Source organism: Haemaphysalis longicornis, unplaced genomic scaffold (genome assembly GCF_048455015.1).
Source record: "Haemaphysalis longicornis isolate Haplotype H1 unplaced genomic scaffold, Haemaphysalis longicornis Haplotype H1 scaffold_2, whole genome shotgun sequence".
Lineage (NCBI taxonomy): Eukaryota > Metazoa > Arthropoda > Arachnida > Ixodida > Ixodidae > Haemaphysalis > Haemaphysalis longicornis.
The window spans coordinates 253,126,587-253,146,039 of NW_027526295.1; the positions used below are offsets into that span (position 1 = coordinate 253,126,587).

Genomic DNA, 19,453 nt, shown 5'->3' on the forward strand with positions numbered 1-19,453 from the left:
CGAGCACGTTGTTGCAAATCATGTTTGAACCTCCCGCGCAAACGTCACGTGGTTTTGTGGCTGGGGAAAGCTTCAGGGGGAGGGCGCTCCGTGGCGGCGACGCATGAAACAAGCGTAAGGGGAGGCAGTGACAGAGATGACGCCATAGCAACGCGTGCAACCCTCCTCCTCGCCCTTCGCCATAAAACACGCACACATGCGCGCATGCATCCCCCCCTCTCACTCACACACACACACACACACACACACACACACACACACACACACACACACACACACACACACACACACACACACACACACACACACACACACACACACACACACACACGCACGCACACTCTCTCACGGGTTTTTGTATACACTCTTACACACAGGTGTTTGCGTAAGCATGCGCGCGTAGGTAACGAAACCGTAATGTTGGGAGCCGGGATACCAGTGCTCACCAACTTTTAGGGAGAGCAGTTATCCTGCGATCGTTTATTTGCAATCAGTTCGGTATATCGTAGCGTTCAGCGGGCGATGGAGTGTTCGACAACGGCCCTGATGAGCGGGTAGTGCGGTCCCCCGCAGCTGCCGGTGAAGTCATCGTACTCGGGGTTCCAGAAGCCGAGGCATTTCGAACCGGCCTCCTCGTGCACGGCGGCCACGAAGGAGCGCGCCTTCTCCGGCGAGAGGAAGGACACCAGGGCCCCCGAGCCCCACAACCTACCCACCGATGACCAGCCGCCCCTGCGGATACAAGTGCGCACAACGTCGAGTACCCACTCACTCAGATACCACACGTTGTACAACGCATTAGGTTGCGGGTGATTCTAGCGAACAGCATTGAAAGTTCTGCAATTCTACAGGAGATATATCTTCCCCGGCAGGGCTTGTTCCAGGGATTCAATTTTAATTCAATCTACATAAAGATTTATTGTGAAGTGTTGTGCATATGCTATGCCACGGACCTTACTCTACCTAGAATGTACTGAAACTGAACTGAAACTGTACATTTGCCAGAAAGGTGATTAACTGCCAGACAGACAGCAGCTGCCTTTTTCGAAGTTTTTTTTTTTTTTCAAGAATTTTATTTCTGTACGGCAAGTGCATCAGTCCTTCTGCGATGCTCTTAATAAGGCGCGGCTGTGTTTGTTTGTGGCCCTGCCATTGGCTGTTAGTCAATTCCCCTGACAACATGCAATAAAAGGAGAAAAATACAATCTTTCGCCATAACAAGTGAACTTTTGTTGACGTGGATTGGTCACAATGTTGCGGACCCAGACACGTTAACTCGCTAGTCTGTGGGCCTATTAGTGCAATAATGACACAGAACATTTTTATTTTGCTCACACATTTGTAGATACAATAGGCAGTACCCTGATTTTTTTTAGACACAATTACTGGCCTCTAAACACATTTATGATTATAAAATCGAACTGATACGTACGTTCATCATAAAAAAAAGCATGATGGGCATACTTACAGGAATCGACTCTTGGAACAGGTTATCCTGTTAAAACCGTTTCTCGTAGAGTACTTAAATGAAAACCTTTTTCGGGCAACTTACTAAATAAGGGTGGTATGCAGTACGACGGCAGCTTTTGCTATGCTCAGTATATACCTTAGGAATAATAAATACGTCGGGATCTTAGAATCACGAAAAAGGTTCAGGCTATTCTACCCTAAAAATGTTTTCATACAAAATGCCTTGTATACATAACAAAAGCGCGTGACCATTTTTATGATAAAATGCGTGAGGAGTCATTATTTCTTTCGTCGAATTTGTATTACATATTGCATATTTAGTGTTTTGGCACAGTTGTAAATAACTGCTTTTGAGCCCGTCCGAATAAAAATCGGACAGTTTTATTTCGTACCGTGACATCGATTTCGCAAGTACACTGAGAATGGCCTTTCTGAGGTTAGCCATTGCGTTATTGTTTAAGTAATAAAACTACGTGGTCGCACTCCTTTATTTTGACAAACAAAATATGCAGTGTTGACAGTGTTAAAACCGAGCGAAGTCAACCAAAAATATTGAGATTATTGCTTGCTTTTGTTTAAAACAAAAATGCAGCGGAAAGGACTTGAGAAAAGGCGCTACACATTTTGACTAAAACAACAGGTTTACCGCTATTTACACCCATCTAGGTTTCCACTGAACCCGTGAGCATGAACCTGACAGGCATGGACGCGCTTACATGCATATAACATTTCCCCGTCGTATTTTCTCATACTGCCGCTTGTTGGAAAGCGCTGTGTGGTCACAATTGTGAGAAAGCTCGGTGATTCGTTCCACCTCAAATATCTCACGTGCAACTTGGCTCTTGAGGCTTCGCAGTTAGCAAACATAGGCGTGCCGCCGATTGAGTTTCACGGATAAGCCCGGAAGCCTAAGAGCATTCTACAGAATAGCACGCTTAATCTCTGGCGCCACGCATGCGTCGGGTTGATTAAGTCGCATAGTCTGAGCGGGTGTTCATCTTCGCATAAATGATTGTTGGGGTCTAACGCGCCGACGCAACTCAGGCGATCAGGCCCGCCCTAGTGGAGGACTCCGGATTAATTTTTGCCACCTGGAGACCTTTAACGTGCGCAGAAATCTCGAACACACGGGCCTTTTCGCTCCGCATGAATGACTAACGCGTGTGTCCTGTGCGCTGTTCGATGCGAAACATCCCTTGCTAACTAACCCCAGTTGTAATGGCATGGCTGGCTGCGTTCCTAGCCTTGAGTCATTCGATTGCTTGTAAAGCGTGCACCACGGCACAAACGGTATTATTGTGGGGAGGCAAATTTTGGCATTAACCAGAAGCAAGCTTTCACTATACTCGCTTTAATAGCACAGCAGATTTTTCTGTAAATATCTAAGAATCCTTACCTGGTGGTGCCTACAAAACCATTATTATTTTCTTCATCATCAATCATCATCATCATCATCACCACCGCCGCCGCCATCCTTCTGCAGTCACTGTTGGACAAAGGCCTCTCCATACCCTTTCCCCATACGCTCCTTTCCTGCGCTGTCTGTATACCTCATTTCCCACGAAATTTTCTTCCCACTCGTAGAGGTTTTAGTCATCGGCCATTTTTAATTTGTTCTCTTGTTGACCAGTTAGTTACGCTGGCAATCTACGGGCCATTGTCCGCAATACGCGTCCAGGCCAACACCACATCTTTTCCTTGATGTTACCTAAAATGTCTACCATCCGCGTTTGCTCCCTAATACAAGACGTTTCCTGCACATAAGCGTTACTTGTGTCATTTTTACCATGGCTCGTTCGGTCGACATTGGTTTCCTTCCGAAAGGCTTAGTAAAGCTCCAAATATTTTCCTCATAACTCATCACCGGGAGCGCGCATTAGTTGTATAAATTGCTTCTTAATGAGGGAAGTAACCTAATGTTCATTACAACGTTTACCCAATGCTCCCCACTGCAATGTCTTTGTACGACTGGCTTGATTTTCGCGGTTTGGATCGCCGCTAACGGCTTGCTCAAGAACTTTCTGACCAGTTACCTCTTCAAGAATTTTATAGCCCAAGCTCAATGGGAGGTTTTTGATATGCCGTTAACATTACTTCGGACTTATTCATTTTTATCTTTGAGCCTCCAAATTAGCCGTGTGAGTCCAGATCGCGAAGCATCTCTTGCCGGTGCTGTCCCACATCACTGAACAACACGTCGTCAAGTGGCTCAATATTGTGACCTATGAACCAATAATCAATCAATCAATCAATCAATCAACCTTTATTTTCGGTGCCCAGGAACAACCCTAGGGTCTTGGTACTGGTACACCATACAAAAAAAAACACTACAATTAAGACAAGACAACACACAAAAACTATATGTATGACATAAACAATAAAGTAAAAATAGTTACAGAAATCTTAGAAAGCAAAAAAGGAAAAAAAAAAAGAACAGAAAGTCAAAAAAGAAAAGGCAGGCTTAGTGTTGCAAGCCATGCCACTCGGCCAGCGAAACGTTCAGTAGATGTGAAAAATAGGAACTATACAAGCAAATATTGAATCAACATGACATAGAGTATACGTATATAACCAAGGTTTTCTAACAACATATTAGGAAGTTCCAAAAAAAAAGGGGGAAAAATAATAATAATAATAATAATAATAATAATAATAATAATAATAATAATAATAATAATAATAATAATAATGTTTAATAAAGTTTTGTGTACATGATATATTTACTGTCAAACCTAAGCACGCAGTGCTTGTGAGTGGGCAAGCAGATCAGAGGCGCAGCGACCGTGCGACATCGTAAAAAAAAAGGAAAATTTAATAAAAGAACACAACAAGGAAAAAATAAAGAATGCAGAATGAATCCATGTATGCACTTAGACAGCATCCCATCCTTTAGAAAACACTGCTAGTGAAACAAAAACAATAAAAAACAGTAATTCCTGAACATATTACACAATGCCAATATCGCGAGAACAATATACAGCGGTGTAGGACACAAATAACGCATATCAATGTATGCGGCAGTAAGAGCAGAAAACATCACCCCATAGCTGCAAGCAAACAAAGACAATTCTTTTGTATAAAGAAAGAACTACGAAGGAAAAGAGAGAAACGGTAGCCAACAATTCGCGAAAATATGCGAGAGAGGGAGAGGAAAAAACTACAAAAGCAATATACAAGCTTGTATACAGGTAATTGCCATGATGCGCAATAATGCCACACTGATGAAGATGTAGATCACAATTTGTGCAACCCAACCGCGACAACCACGAGGCATTGAAATGGGCAGCAAAGTTTTTTTTCAATATAGTTCTACTTAAAAATCGAGACACTGCAGTTTTTCCATTGCTTTTTACTTGCTTAAGTCTCTTAAATTAATAAGTTCTGCTGGGAGCGAGTTAAATATGGATATTGCCTATTCCTTTTCCCATAATTCGCAAAAATGCCAGGTATGTGGAACCGTTCTGCCTGCCTTAACGTTCTGGCTTTAGCTACAGGCATTTTGAATTGCATGAGATATTAGCGCGCACTAAGGACGGTATAACAAAACAACTGACCAAAATTTCATATTCCCATTTCATTCATTATGTCTGTTGTTTTCTTTTAATGCAGGCTTGTAGCATATGCAATATTGACGATTCGACGAACAAGCTTGTTTATCTCTTCCGGTTTAGTTATTGGGCAGCTTCCGTACATAGCTATGCCGTAGCGAAGAGCGCTTTCCGCAAGCGAGTGGTAAACACGATAGCGTGTTTCTATATTCGTGCCATCTCGTAATTTATACATGTAGGCAGATATTGTCCAAAGTTTTATTATAAACTTGATTTATGTGTTCATCGCAGTTAAAAAATTCGTCTATGCCCAAACCTAGATATTTTACACTTAGACTGTAGTCTAAATTCGAGCAATACCAATCATCACAGATTTCTAAGTGTAGAAATATCTTTCTGTTCAATTGAATTTGCTGATAGGAGCTTCTAATACACAGAAGTTTTGCTTTGTTTTTGTTAACGTGTATGTAGTTCTAAAGCATCCAATGAAGCACTTTGCTTATATCCTTTTGAAGAGCTTGAACGGAATGTTCGTACAACGAATGTTCAAAAACTAACGATGTGTCGTGAGCATACTGATACGGTCTGGACGAAAGAGATAAATTGTTAGTATCGTTCGTATAAATATTAAAAAGTAAAGGGCAAATTGTAGTGCCCTGTGGAACCGCGTTTTTATTTAGTAATTTCTGCTCATGGCATTTTCTATTGAACAGATTGGTACCTTCCCGTAAAGTAGTTCTTGAATAATTAACTATATTTTCCTCTGAATCCCGTGTGTGCTCATTTCTGTAACAATATTCATGATCAACAGTATCAAAAGCCTTAAACATATTCAGAAACAGAGCTAACACTATTTTATTGCTATCTAACGCTTCAGTGATAGAATCAATAAAGTCTTCTAAAAGTAATGTTGGGTTCTTGCCCTGTCGAAAACCATTTTGCGTTTCAGATAAAAGGGAATGTTTGCAACAGAAATTCACCATAACTGTCGAAATATACTTTTCAAGAACTTGGGACATAACAGACAAGTTGGCTACTGGCCTTTAGTTCGCAGGATCGTCTTTAGCACCGTTCTGATGTATAGGGCATACTGCGGAAATCTTCATTTTTTTCTGGAATACTACCGGTCGTTAATATTCCATTAAGTATCCACAAAATCGCCACGTCTAATCTGTCTATGTGAACTTTTATATCTCGCGGTCGGATGTTGTCGTATCCCGCTGGTTACGTAATTGAAATAGCACCCACATTACTATAGAGGTCCCCAGGGTCGTGTATTGGAGAAATGCTGACTCAACAATGCTAGGCACATTGGTAATTCTGGATTCAGGTACCCTTATGTGTTCATTAAGAAGTGCAGCGCTACCAATAAACAACGAATTAAATGTGTCACGCAATGAGGTAGTCTGGCAGGAATCTCCGAAGCCGTCGCGAATTGCTGAGTACGTTCGCCGATTAGCGTTCCTGCCCATAAGCCCGCTTAGCCGCAGCGATGTTTTCTCCGTGTTTCCCTTGGCCTTCTTTAATTCGGCGGAATAATACCATCTCTTTGATAGTGAGAGATTCTCTGTAACTTTATTTCTGAGTACGCGAAATTCCTCTTTTAGCGCCCTGTCCCCTGGCTTCTGTTCGATTGCTCATGCCCTCAATGCTCGCCGTGCCATGTTATAGGTCGGATGCACGTTGCGTGGGATTGGAGCCCCTCTGATGGATTCTCGAACGGGCCCGGGAATGCGTCTCTTCTCGTCTTGCTGTTGTGGGATCGAATACCCTAGCCGGCAAGGGGTCGCTCTTCCATGGTGGTGAGTTGGAGGCGTGTGAATTGGGTTCGATGCGCTCCTTGGATTTGTTCCCGCGTATTGTGGACGCCCAGCTGTAGTACCTTCTTTTTGCCGTTTTGGGGGGCAATCCTAGAGCGGTTTTGTTGTGCGGTTTTGTAGGATTATGCTCAGAGTACCTGATTCTTGGAGGCCAAATATTCCGCGAGAAACCCGATGGATACGGTGCATATTTGTGAAGGAGTACGTTGTAGTGGTAGGATTGTTTGGGCACCCGCCCCGTCTTTCGGAATGGTGAGCCCCAGATTTCCTAGGTGGAGGACGTTAAAATCGGGTTGATTATTGATGCTGAGTTCTAGATCCGGTTTAGAAGAAAAAATTCTGCAGAAATACAGAGAATTATCTACTAATGCGTAGCATTCTTATGCCGCCGTTCTTGAGGGAGTTTTTTTTTTAGCCAAATTTCTGTTTTTTTTTCTTCTAAATCCTGTCCGACCAATTATCTCCAATTACGTTGTTATAACGAAACGGGTGAAACGTTCGCGAAATGTGCAATATTGTAACGTGGCGGCAGCACAGACGACACGAACCACGGCGAAGAATGATGGACGATCTATTTACAGCTTATGTACATGGCGGCCAAGCCTGAGCCCGCGCAGGCATGGCGCCCCCACAGATCTTCTTCGTCGTCGTAGGCTGGGATGACAGAGCCACGCTGCGTGGTCCTCTTCATCGTCTTCTCGTGACAATATTGTGGAAATGCCATGCGTTATACTTCTTGCCATTTACCGTAATTTTTAATATTCTTTTCTTATTTTTTAGTTTGTCCACCTTTCGTCTGACCAATTATCTCCATTTACGTTATTACAACGATTACACATAGAACATTTCCGAAAATTGCATTATTGTGGAAATGCAGGGTGTTACCCGGTTCGCCATTTTCTGTAATTATTTTAATTTTTCTGATTTTTTTAGTTTTTCGAAATTTCGTTCAACCAATTATCTTTATTTAGGCTATTATAACGATTACAGGTGAAACTTTCGCGAAATCTACATTATTGGGGAAATGCCATACGGTATACGTTTTGACAGTTCCCGTATTTTTTTATATTATTGCTATTAACAGAAAAGTGTTTTATTCCGGCCTTCACGAAATTTTACTTACGTCATATCCGTCACGGAAATGACGCCAGTACAACGAAGCAAGCGGCCTGTAACGGGTGCACCTCTGCACGGAGGGTTTTGTTGCGGGGAAGCAACCTTTAGTACTAAAGAGTACGTTATACTTAGGGTTGTTCGTTTTCGGGTTTTATATTTGAACACGAAAGTCTTTTATGCCGGGATACACCAAGATTTTACTGACTCGATATCCGTCACGGAAATGACGCCAGTACACCTTTGCCGAAGTGACCTGCCAGCAGGACGTCGCTCGCAAAGCACACCAACAAGACAGCCGCCGACCCGCAAATCATGCTCAGCTGCAGATTTCGCTGCACATTTCACTTTCGTGTTTTACCGATTCCTATCACAGAGGAATCAACCACAGTTTTTTTTTTCAAAATTTCATTCGACCAATTATCTCCATTTACGTTATTCTAACGATTACATTTGGAACTTTCGCGAAATCTGCATTATCGTGGAAGTGGCAGGGCGTTACACGGTTCGCCGTTTCCCGTGATTATTTTATATTTTTCTTTTTTTTTTAGTTTTTCAAAATTTCGTTCGACCAATTATCTCCATTACACTATTATAACGATTACAGGTGGAACTTTCGCGAAATCTGCAATATTGTGGAAATGCCATGCGGTATACGTTTTGGCATTTTCCGTATTTTTTTTATATTTGTGTTATTTTTATTTTTCAGAATTTAGTTCGACCAATTATCTCCATTTACGTTTTTCTAGCGATTACATTTAGAACTTTCGCGAAATCTTATGTTTTGACATTTTCCGTAATTTTTACATTTTTGTTATTTCAAAGTTTTTCAAAATTTGGTTCGACCAATTATCTTCGTTTACGCTATATAACGATTACAGGTGGAACTTTCGCAAAATCTACATTATTGTGGAAATGCTATGCGGTATACGTTTTGGTATTTCCGCATTTTTTATATTTGTGTTATTTTTCATTTTCTAGAATTTAGTTCGACCAATTATTTCCATTTGAGTTGTTCTAACGATTACATTTAGAACTTTCGCGAAATCTGCATTATTTTTGAAATGCAGGGCGTTACACGGGTTACCATTTTCTGTAATTATATTAAATTTTCTGGTTTTCTTAGTTTTTCAATTTTTTTTTCCACCGATCAAATCTATTTACGCAATTATAACGATTACAGGTATCTACATTATTGTGGAAATGCCGTGCAGTTCACGTTTTGACATTTTCCGTATTTTTTATATATTTTTTATTGTTTTTCAAAATTTTTTTCCACCAATTATCTCCATTTACGTCATTCTACCGATCACGTTTTGAACTTTCGCGAAATCTGCATTTTTGTGGAAATGGAGAGTGTTACGCGCTCTTGGCTGTGGGGGTACTCGGCAAAGAATGCTACGCATAAAAAACTGCGCCGCCTGTAAAGGGTGCAACACCGCAGGTAGGGCATTAAAGCAGCGCAGCTTGCTTTCACGCCTGGTCGAGTGTGAGCACATGGGGCGCACGCGTATGCGCACCTCTTACTATATCATTCTAAAGGTGATAGTCTTTTGGGGGCTACTAAATCGCAATAAAATTGGTGGAGCTTGCACATGTGATGCAAGGTATATATATAAGAAACAACGGAGATGGGAGTCTACCTAGCTTGTTTCCCCCTAGGATCCGCTTTCAGAGGAGAGGCCTTGTAAAATCCGTCTAAAATTAGCCACAACCCTAGCCTTGAAAAAACATCGCAAAACCTAACAAAATGTAGTAAAGCGTAGCAAAACTTACCAAAACATATCAAAACCGGAAGCGAGGTCTACCCCCGCCTCCGCTGTTTCTTTTGCAACTGGACACCTATTTCACACCCCCTGAATACCGTACAAAAACAGAGAGTGTTGCAGTTGATCAACACCCTTTTTTGGATTCGGGCTGTCGTCGTCTCATGTCGTCGTCATCTCTTGTCGTCGACGTCTAATGTCGTAGCATCATGTAGTCACGGTACTAAAACACCGGGTCACTCATTTTCCAACTCCTCGCGCTAGGACGTAACGCCTATTTAAAGAACGCACCGGGACACTAGTTTGCAAACGCTTCGCGCTAGAACGCGTCGTGCTTCAAAGACACGAGACTTGCAGCAAAGCTGTATACCTCTACCCCCCCAACGGTTTTATCTCCGTGGGCAAAAACGCCAAGGCGCGAAGAATACACTTATACACTGCATGCTTCGCCCCTCATGATGGCCTTTTCTTTCTTTTCTTTTTTTTTGCCACACTAAAAAAGGTGCAAGCTCCAAACTAGGCTGCCGGGCCCTAAGAAAAAGGGAGGAATGACCTCCCAGCACCCTTCTTACAGTAATACTACCCCTTTTAGGGGTGAAGCTCCTTAAGAGGTCGCGCTGTCGACGTCTCATGTCCTCATCGTCGTTCGTCGTCGTATTCTCATGTGGTGGCGGTACTAAAGCACCGGGACACTCGTTTTCCGACGCCTCGCGCTAGAACGTAATGCCTGCTAAAAGAAAACGCCGGGACACCTGTTTTTCGTTACCGCTTGCTTGCTTGTTCCTCTTTTGCTCCGTACTCGCTTTCACTTAGAAATTTCCAGTTCTCCGTTTCGTATTTTCACTTCTCCTCCGTCTCCGTAATTGTGGTGTCGCGTAAATCAGCACGCGCCGCGTGGAAAGAGAGAGACCTAAAATCTTTGAAAAAACATACACAATGCATGCTTCGCCCCTCCCCAGTGTTCACGTAATAGAGATGACTCGGTATTTTAGGCAATAAGGGTGTAAAAAGCTTAGTGGGTATGTTTGAAAATAATATATATCCGTTATTAGACTCATTCTCTTTTTTATAATTGTTTTAATGAGGGAAGTTGCGGTGAGGGGGAGGTGTAGGAGAACCGAGTGATCATTAATGCTACGCAACGTGAATGCATGAATGAATCAATTTTTTTTTAATAATTTTAAGGAAAGCCTCCCAGTATATCGTAAGTTGTCACACGTAGGGATGGACACCGGAAAGCCTGCTGGTTTGGGGGCGTTGGGTAGGGGGCGACTGACTGACAGAAAGGTGAGACAAAAAAAGAAAGAAGTGAGGGAGGCCGCTTTAAAAATTTTTAGTCATTTCAATCAGGTTGCACCCGACCAAAGCTCCCGCTACTAATGAGCTTTATAATCTTAACTACATGACAGCGCCCACTGGTTAAGTTTTTGAAGAGGTAATGTGCTCGGGTACCTTTTTACACACGTCATTTCTATCCGAGCAGAGTCGAGCGGCCAATTAAGAGCGGAGGAGTCTCAAGCTTTTAGTGTTTTACCCGCCAAAGCTACAGCGGCAGTGGAGGGCTACGGATTAATTTGGACCGCCTGGTGAATGGGTCTCACCTGATGATGGGCGGTCTGAGGAATTTCGCCGTGCAGAGCTGTTCGTAAGACACCGGTGTGGAGGTGGCCGCCCGGACGCCGGCCAGACTAACGGTGTGGCAGATGCGGGCGCTGCCGTTTCCGCTCAGCTCGGACAGCCGGCTGTGCCACTCCAGCGCCTTGTAGCCGTGGTACGGCTCGTTGACTTGGGACCAAGTGAATGGTGCAGGGGCGGCCAGCAGCGAGTCCTGGCCAAGGATGGCCACCAGCCTGAGAAACGCCGGCACAGCTTATGGTGGGTCACTTAGTCCAGAATGGCCTGGACTATCACTTCCACTTCAACCAGCCATCGCCCAGCTTGGCAACCATAGCCACGCAACATCACACTAGCATTCACACTTGTTACCAGCACTGACCAGCATGCCCACCACAGCTTCCCATAATGACCATCACGCCCGTTAAGCTTTCAACCACGCCCTCGTAATTATCCACCATAAATCATGCTGGCATTTGCAGTCGGGACAATGAGAAGAGCGCGTAGCCCCCTTCGCCACCGATGCACGTGACATTTCAAACGTGATATTTTATTAACGAGGCATGTTTGGCTAGTTTTGCGATACGCACCCGTGGACGTCCGTACGATAACGGAGCAAAACGGAACTGCTCTCCCTTCCTCTTTCGCGGTGGGTGAGCACACCACAGGTTTGTCACTGTTGCCGTAATTGGTCGTGCACTGTCACAATGTCAATGGTGTAGGTCATATATTACCGTGAGCAGCTATTGGCAGTTCACTGAAAGGGGTCTACAACTGCTGTTGCTTCCATGCCAGAGAGAGAGAAAGAGAAAGAGCGAGAAACATTTTATTAACGAAGACCTCTAGCCAAGGGAAGTGGCCGGCAACTGGAGCTGTGCGGCGACCTTCGTATCCCGGGCTGTGATGGTCTTTCTTCTCGGGGACCCGCAGGTTAACGCGGCCTCCCACAGCTTCGAGGAATTAATTTGAGGGATGGGTTCACATGGGCAGGCCCACATGTGATGTTGCACCGTGGCCTTGTCTCCGCATAGTGGGCAAAAGGGAGATGGATAAACAGAGGGATGTATGTGACGGAGGACGGCCTTATTGGGAAGGGATTCTGTCTGTGCGAACCTCCATAGTCGTTCTTCCGGGTAAGGCAGTGAGGGGTATCTCAATACGCTATCTCGGGCTGATCTGGCTCCGTGACGTTAGAGGCTACAGAGGTGGGGTACGCCCGGGAGGTGAGTGCTGGGGCTGTCGTATGTGTCACGTCGTTACCCCGAAGCCCAGTGTGGGCAGGAGTTCAAATCAGTTCAACTTGGGCAGTAGGTGGGTTTCGAATGAGAGGTTCTAGGCCCTGTGGGGACATGGCACCCGTAGCATAATTTCTAACGGCCATTTTCGAATTAGAACATAGGATTGAGGGTGGTGGCCGACTTGCAAGGGCTACTGCAATTGCCAACTCTTCCGCCGTGACCGCTTCTTCCAGCGAATCGTGAGAGAAGTGAGTGGGGGTTGTTTGTGGCGTTGATGACTGCTACTGCGAACGCATTGCGGTGTCGGTATTCAGCAGTATCGACATACACTGTGTCTGGATGTATCGGGTACTTTTCAGCAAGCGCCCTCTGCACCCTGCGGCCCCTGTGTGCATGAGGGTACACGGTTTTGAGGGAAGGGAGTATTTTGATGCTAGCGGGAATTTCCAGCGGCATAGGGGACTTGAAGGCTGTGATGATGGTCGCTTCGAGTTGGAGGCAGTTAAATTTCACCACTCCATCTTCTCCACCGATCTTGACTCGCTCCGATGACCGACGACCGATGCTTGAAGCGGGTGAGGGATGAGGACTGCCTTCCTTGCTGGATATTAGGTTTATTTACACTATTTACATTGCTCCAAGTTTACATCAGGTCAGAATGGCGGTTACATTGTCACTCTGCCAGCAGCAGCCTGTTCGGCCGAGATCTATACTGCTAGATCCCTCTCGACCGACCTTGGACCAAACCCAACTCTCTGGTTTTGATACCAAAAACCCCGCCTCCATAAAGGGGGCGTTCAAGAAAGAGCGAAAACCCTTTCAAAACAATTAATACAAGCCATTGACTGGCCACAGGAACCAGCCAATCCTACACATGTCCCCACCTGCGGTCACGTTACCCAACACTCTCTCTCTCATGCACTCATAGTACGTTGCCCACGCACTTTGTTGCAACCGACCAGCAAGTGCAACCTAAAGTCACTGACTGCGCGGAGTGGACACACCATTTCGTTGAACGGGACGGTATCTGCTCAAAAGCCAAGCCGAAGGCTTAGAGCGGTCTTCGCGCGGCTAACCTCTTCCCGCGTCCTCGCCTTGGCGCGTCGTCTGCGTGCGCGCCGGGACAAAGAGGGAGTCGTTGCTAATCCCCTCCCAGACTAAAGGGCGCCGCTGCCCGCCGTCTGTCCCACGGGAAGAGGCGCTCCAAGCCCCGGCGACCATCTTCGAGGCGAACGACCCATCAACGAACAGTGCCGACGCCGGCTTCGCAAATCCTCAAAAACCGAACGACCGCATACCAACAGAGATACTCGGGCTAAGCACCCCCGTCTTTTGCCACACAAAAGGAAGGGCTCAAAACATTCACTCGGCGGCCCCCAACTTTCGCGTCCCCGTGGTTGCATGAAAGGAACGCCGTGTGACAGCCACCAGCGGAGGCGACGCCGATAAATGAGCCACCGGCGGCTTTCATTAACTAAATGAGGAGCCCGAACTTAACAGAGGCGTTGAACTAGATGCTGTCCAGGGCATGCGATCGTTGTCACCGAGTTCAAGGCGCATGCGCGCCCAGCTGTCCAGGCTGAACCGCAAGGCGTCAAGGTCAATGAAAAACGGCTGGTACTGCGCGCTATAGTAGGAAGGAGGGGATTCGTACCGGTTGCAATCTCTGAAGTGGTGTTCACCCCAGAGAGCCTGCCGAGGATACTTTCCTGTAACGTCACTGACGGAAACCGGCCTCCACTGAGGAGGTCAAGGGTTCAGTACCCTTAGGTCGGTGAGGAAGTGAATTAAACCTTCGTTTTGTTTACGAACGACTTATATTCACGTTTATCGTTGGTCTCTTTTTTTTAATTTGTAATGAGAGAGAGAGAGAGAAAACGTTTATTGTGAGAGCATTTACGGTGTTCTTGTAGGAGTGGTTCCCTCTTCACAGGAATCCATGAGCTGTCTTAGCAGCGGCTGCCCTCTCGGTGAGCAGGAGCTGGTCCGAGAGGCAGGGACTGGACAGCAGTGTCTCCCACTGCTCTGGGGGATTTGAAATGCGGGGAAGGGGTGGTGGGTGCATGTTTCTTCGACACTCTAGGATGATATGTCGTAGTGTACCAGGTTCTTGGCAGTATTTGCATTCTGCTGGATACTGGGTGGGGCATATCCGGTGAAGCCTAATTGGATGCGGGAAGGTGTTGGTTTGTAGGAGTCTAAGTGTTGTTTCTTGAGATTTCGTGAGGTTTGGGTGAGGTAGCGGGAAAGTCCGTCGATTAAGCTTGTAATGTTGTGTTATTTCGTGGTACGTTAGAAGAGGTACCGGTTTCTCCACATCCTCCGAGGCTTGTCGGCAAGTTCTCGGGCCTTTTGGTGGGCAAATTCGTTGCCCTCCATTGAAGCATGTGCAGGCGTCCATACAATCCTTACTTTTCTGTCAGGCAATTTGGTTGAGAGCATGCGGTGCGTTGCTGATGCCACCCAACCCGACCTGAAGCTCCTGCACGCTTCCTGGGAGTCTGTTACGACCACCGTGGCTTCCGTCTGCGTGAGGGCCAGTGCCACCGCTAGCTCCTCCGCTTCTTTGGTTGATGCGGTTATTACGGTGGCACTGACAAGAAGCTCTGTCTTTGTGGTGGCTACCACTGTCTTTGCTCTTCTACCACGGATTGTGGCTGCATCCGTGTAGACCGTTTCCGGGAGGGTGCCGTATTTTTTGTTTAAGGCTTTCGCTCTAGCTTCTCGTCGACCGCTGTGGTGACGTAATGTGGCTCACCTTCGTGGCCCCAAAAAGATTTCTGCGGACGCTCACGGTCGAAACTCAAGTTCTAGGGAAAGCGCTTTCAAGGAAAACGCAGACAACCGTTCTAAGGAAAGTGACGTAAAAATATTTCCCTTTTTTCAAGCACATTTCAAGAGCTGTAATTTGTCCTTAGGGATGCATGACCACGTTCTTCAACCGCAGAATGGTATGAATTTCTGGCTATAGCAAAGGGACTCATCGCACTTCCGCACACAGGATATTCCTTCACAACAACCGCATCCCGCTTTTTATAGTGTCGAACTGGCACAGCCCGAAAAGCACTGACACGGTTAAGGTGTTATGCCGCTCCTCAAGAAGCTCGATTCCCGTTAAACAAGATGTATTTTGTAACAGCAGAGCCCTTTAGGCCGACACAAATCTTTCCGGCGAACACAGAAAAAAAAACCGAGCGCACGCGAACGCGTGCCTCGCGGTGACCGCCCAGCTTCGTCCAGGCTCATGGAGGTCTATCGAGGCGAGGACGCGCTACAATAGGATTTGCCCTACACGGCTGTGCCGTCGGAAGACGACGACGAAAGGGATGACGGCGATTGCTGCTGAACAAAACACTGCACATACTTAATGGTCTTTGCCGTCCAAAACGGCTTAGCACTGCTGGGGTACGGCTGCTCCCTCTGTCGTGGGATCCGCTGTGAGTGTGCGGAGAAGCTAGGCCGCCCCCCTGCTCTGCTTCTCCAGCCTGTTTCTCCAGCCTTGCACCGTTAGCGCAAGCTGCGCCAATTTTTTCCCTGTGATTTGATGATTGATTGTAGGGTTTAACGCGCCGACGCAACGCAGGCGATGAGGTGCGTCGGCTCCGGAATAATTTTGACCACCTGGAGATCTTTAACGTGCGCCGAAATCTCGTACACACGGGCGTTTTTGCTGCCCACCTCCATAAGGAATTTTTTTTTTTCACCTGTGCATCTCGTTTGGTCCATTAGGTCATCAGGATGGAGGATTTTATGCTAAAAACAATGTACGCTTAGCTCCAAGAAAAATTGCATCCCACCTTACCTCCGCCGGCATCATCACCACAGTAATCATCATAATAATCATCATCCTTAACCACAAAATGATGTTCTCCTTATTCACGTTGCTGCGCACAAAAATGAGAGGCTCCAAGATAGTGGTCACAAAAGGCAGTGGTGGTTACTCGTGATGCTCTCCATCATGCCGAGTCAACTGAAAACTCTTCACTTGGACCATCCCCTGCCGACTGTTTACCCATTTCCTCGAAAGAAGAATAGACCGTGTTTTTGCTTCTGTGACGAGTGAAAACACTGATGGTCACATGCAACCTCTGTCATGTCGCACGGTGTTGTTACGTACGAATTCGGCGTACCCGATATTGCAGTTTACAGGTATACGGCAGACGCGAAGAAAGTGTACGATATCAGCATCGGACCACGAAGACTAAGACCTTGGAACTTGTGCGAACAGTATACCTTCGCACATCGAGGGCGTCCGCAGAAGCCTCGTCGACGACGAAGCCCAGGCGCACGGTGTGTCCGCGCAAGCTGGCTGTCAGGTCGGCGGCGAGGCGCGTGACCCGGTCCCGGTACAGAGCCGAGGGCCGCCGCCAGTGCAGGTAGACGCGGCGGAAGGCCCTGCGCCGCCGAATGTCCAGCAGGCGCGCCGTGAATAGGCCCGCGCGCCACGTGTCGAACAGCGCCGTCAGGTCCGTGTCCGTCTGGCCATAGCCCGCTGCGCGTGAGTGAGTGAAACTTTATTAAACACTCATGTTAAATCACATGAGGAGGCAACCTGTTAAGGCGCCAATACTGTTAAGGCTCCAATACCCGCTGCGCGTTCGCAAGTAGTTCACACAGTGCTTTGTGTACCCCCTTCTAATCATCATCATCATCCCCAACAACAACCACCATCATCATCACTCGATTCGTCTACCTTGCAGCAGAGTTACTGGATTTTATTTTCCAGTTGCGAAACTCCCCACAGGCCCCATGTATCAAAAGCCGGTCTTCGGTTGCCGGCCCCCTCCCCCACCCCTGCGCCGAGGCAAGCACAGGGCAAGTTGACTAGCCTGTCGTCTGTCGGCAGAAAGTTGAAGTAGTGCTCAAGTACTTGCAGCTGCTGGCGTAAGTCATAAAACGAAATGACGCAAGAACGCATGTAAGTTTCACCTAATTAATGTTTTCTAATTTAAAAAACAAGCTTTATTTTGCAAAAAAATTGAATAATAATAGTTTAGCGAAGTTCAGTTTTTGTCCCCTAGGGGCGTGCCAGTACGCTAGCCCCTCAGCTTCAACTGAGCAGGGGGGCCTGCGCCGCACGGATTCTGAAGCGGAGTTTCGCAACTGGTATGTATTGAAGAACTTTGCCTTGCCGGACTAAGGATCCTCCTATTTCCCTCCAACTATTCTGGTATTGCGACGCCCGAGTCAATTATTTTTCTCCGAATTTTCTGATTTGAGCCCTCCATAGAGTTAATGATCGTCCTCTAGTGTAAATGTAACTTATTCTAACTGAGCTTTCTGTAAAAATACAACTATAGGGTTGAATAAGCTTAAATTGAATTAAATAATGAAAGATGTCCGATGTCCACAGGCTCATGCCCCGACCGCAGCCGTGGACATGGCAAGTATGAAATCTTTGTCAAAATTTTCTAGGGCATACCGAAAGTGCATGGGGCGCAAAAAAATCAAACAAGTCACCTCTCGAGCGAGGCTGCAACGCCTTATACCGGAAAGATAGAGAAAACGCCTTTCTTTCTTGCTGTCGTACAATGTTTTGTTGACAGTTAAACATTTGTGGAAGAAACCTTTGGCGTGGTTCAGAAAATTTTGACAAAGGCTGTACGTTGTGCCAGCCGTCGTAAGAAGGCCGGCGCTGATGTCTCTTATAACTGTATTTACGCGCTACATACTTTCTACACGATATATACTATCGTGATAAATTGAAATGCGAACAACGGAGCGCGTGGCTTTCAGTAAATGCCGCGCATCGGGTCGCGTATGCGCAGTGCGAACACGTTACAAGAGTGTGTGTCCAACGTTTATATGGAAATACCGTCGTTCGGCGCGTGAGCGTTTTCGTTTGTCTTCCCACCGCGTTCGGCGCTCGCTCACGTAGGCGTCATCAAACTTTGTTGCTGCGATGAGTGAAAACTCCGCACGAAGCTATGTCCCTCCATTTTTTATTTCGTGCTGAGCGCCCAACGGACGATGGAAATACGACGGTCTTTCCATATCAAGGTTGGTCACGAACTCTCGTAACGTGTTCGCAATGCTCATGCGCGGCCCGTCGTCAGGATGCGTGGCATGTACTGAAAGCCACGCGTTCTGTTGTTCTTATTTCCATTTATCACGATAGTACAACTTGTCTATCTTTTAAGCATGGAGTCACCTTCGCCGAAACCTTCACCATCATGGTTTATTCGGTCGAGACTAGGACGTAAACTACAGGGAAAAAGAAGCCGTTGACCCATCACGGGAAACTCAAGCTGTCCGTCCACATCCCTCCGAGTGCAGCGTGCGTCCTGCATGCCTTTCTATGAAAGCAAAATGTTCGACACGGATCAACAGCATTAGCGGATCAACGGCGGTTCAACGGCGAGCGCGGCGTAGAGCGCCCGTACGTACGTACCTGTGACGATGATAGCGAGCTGTCGGTGTGCGCCCGCCATTCGAGCGAGGCTGGCGAGCGCCCGCGTGTCGTCGGGAGACGTGTCCACGGCCAGGCAGCAGTACGCCACCACGTGGCAGTAGGCGTACGGAAACGTGTGCGGGCTGTACCCAGGCCGCCTGCCTTCTTCGTGGTACACGCAAACGAACCTGCGCACGGCGAGAGGTGCTTTTTCCGTCCTGTGAACCCTTCCAAAATTGGTGGCGTGCATCGGGCATTGACTACCATAAGCAGTTTGTCATGCGCTGCCGGCAAGTCACGTGGCGACTGGAATGATCAAGGACGACGTGCAGGCGAGGTGGACTTGCCCAGTCTGCCCGGTTCGGTTTTTAGGTGTAGCGTATGTAAGTGCCTGCTCTTGAAGATTCCCGTAGCGGTGTATGAAGCCTGCCAGTCAAGATCGCGTGCCACTGAAGGCTGAATAGGCCGGTGTTTCAATCCAAGCACAGTATTA

At 46.7% G+C, this 19,453-nt stretch overlaps 1 protein-coding gene across 1 annotated transcript; it reads right to left on the reverse strand.

Annotated features, from left to right (window-relative positions):
• Positions 1-499: 499 nt before the first annotated feature.
• LOC144167742 (uncharacterized) lies at positions 500-19,239 on the reverse strand. Its single transcript, XM_077696922.1, has 4 exons — positions 18,961-19,239; positions 16,803-17,061; positions 11,319-11,567; positions 500-732 (listed from the first exon to the last, which is right to left on the reverse strand). Exons 1-4 carry the CDS (start codon positions 19,208-19,210, stop codon positions 513-515), a joined length of 978 nt encoding a protein of 325 aa, XP_077553048.1. The 5' UTR covers positions 19,211-19,239; the 3' UTR covers positions 500-512.
• Between the last annotated feature and the right edge of the window lie 214 nt (positions 19,240-19,453).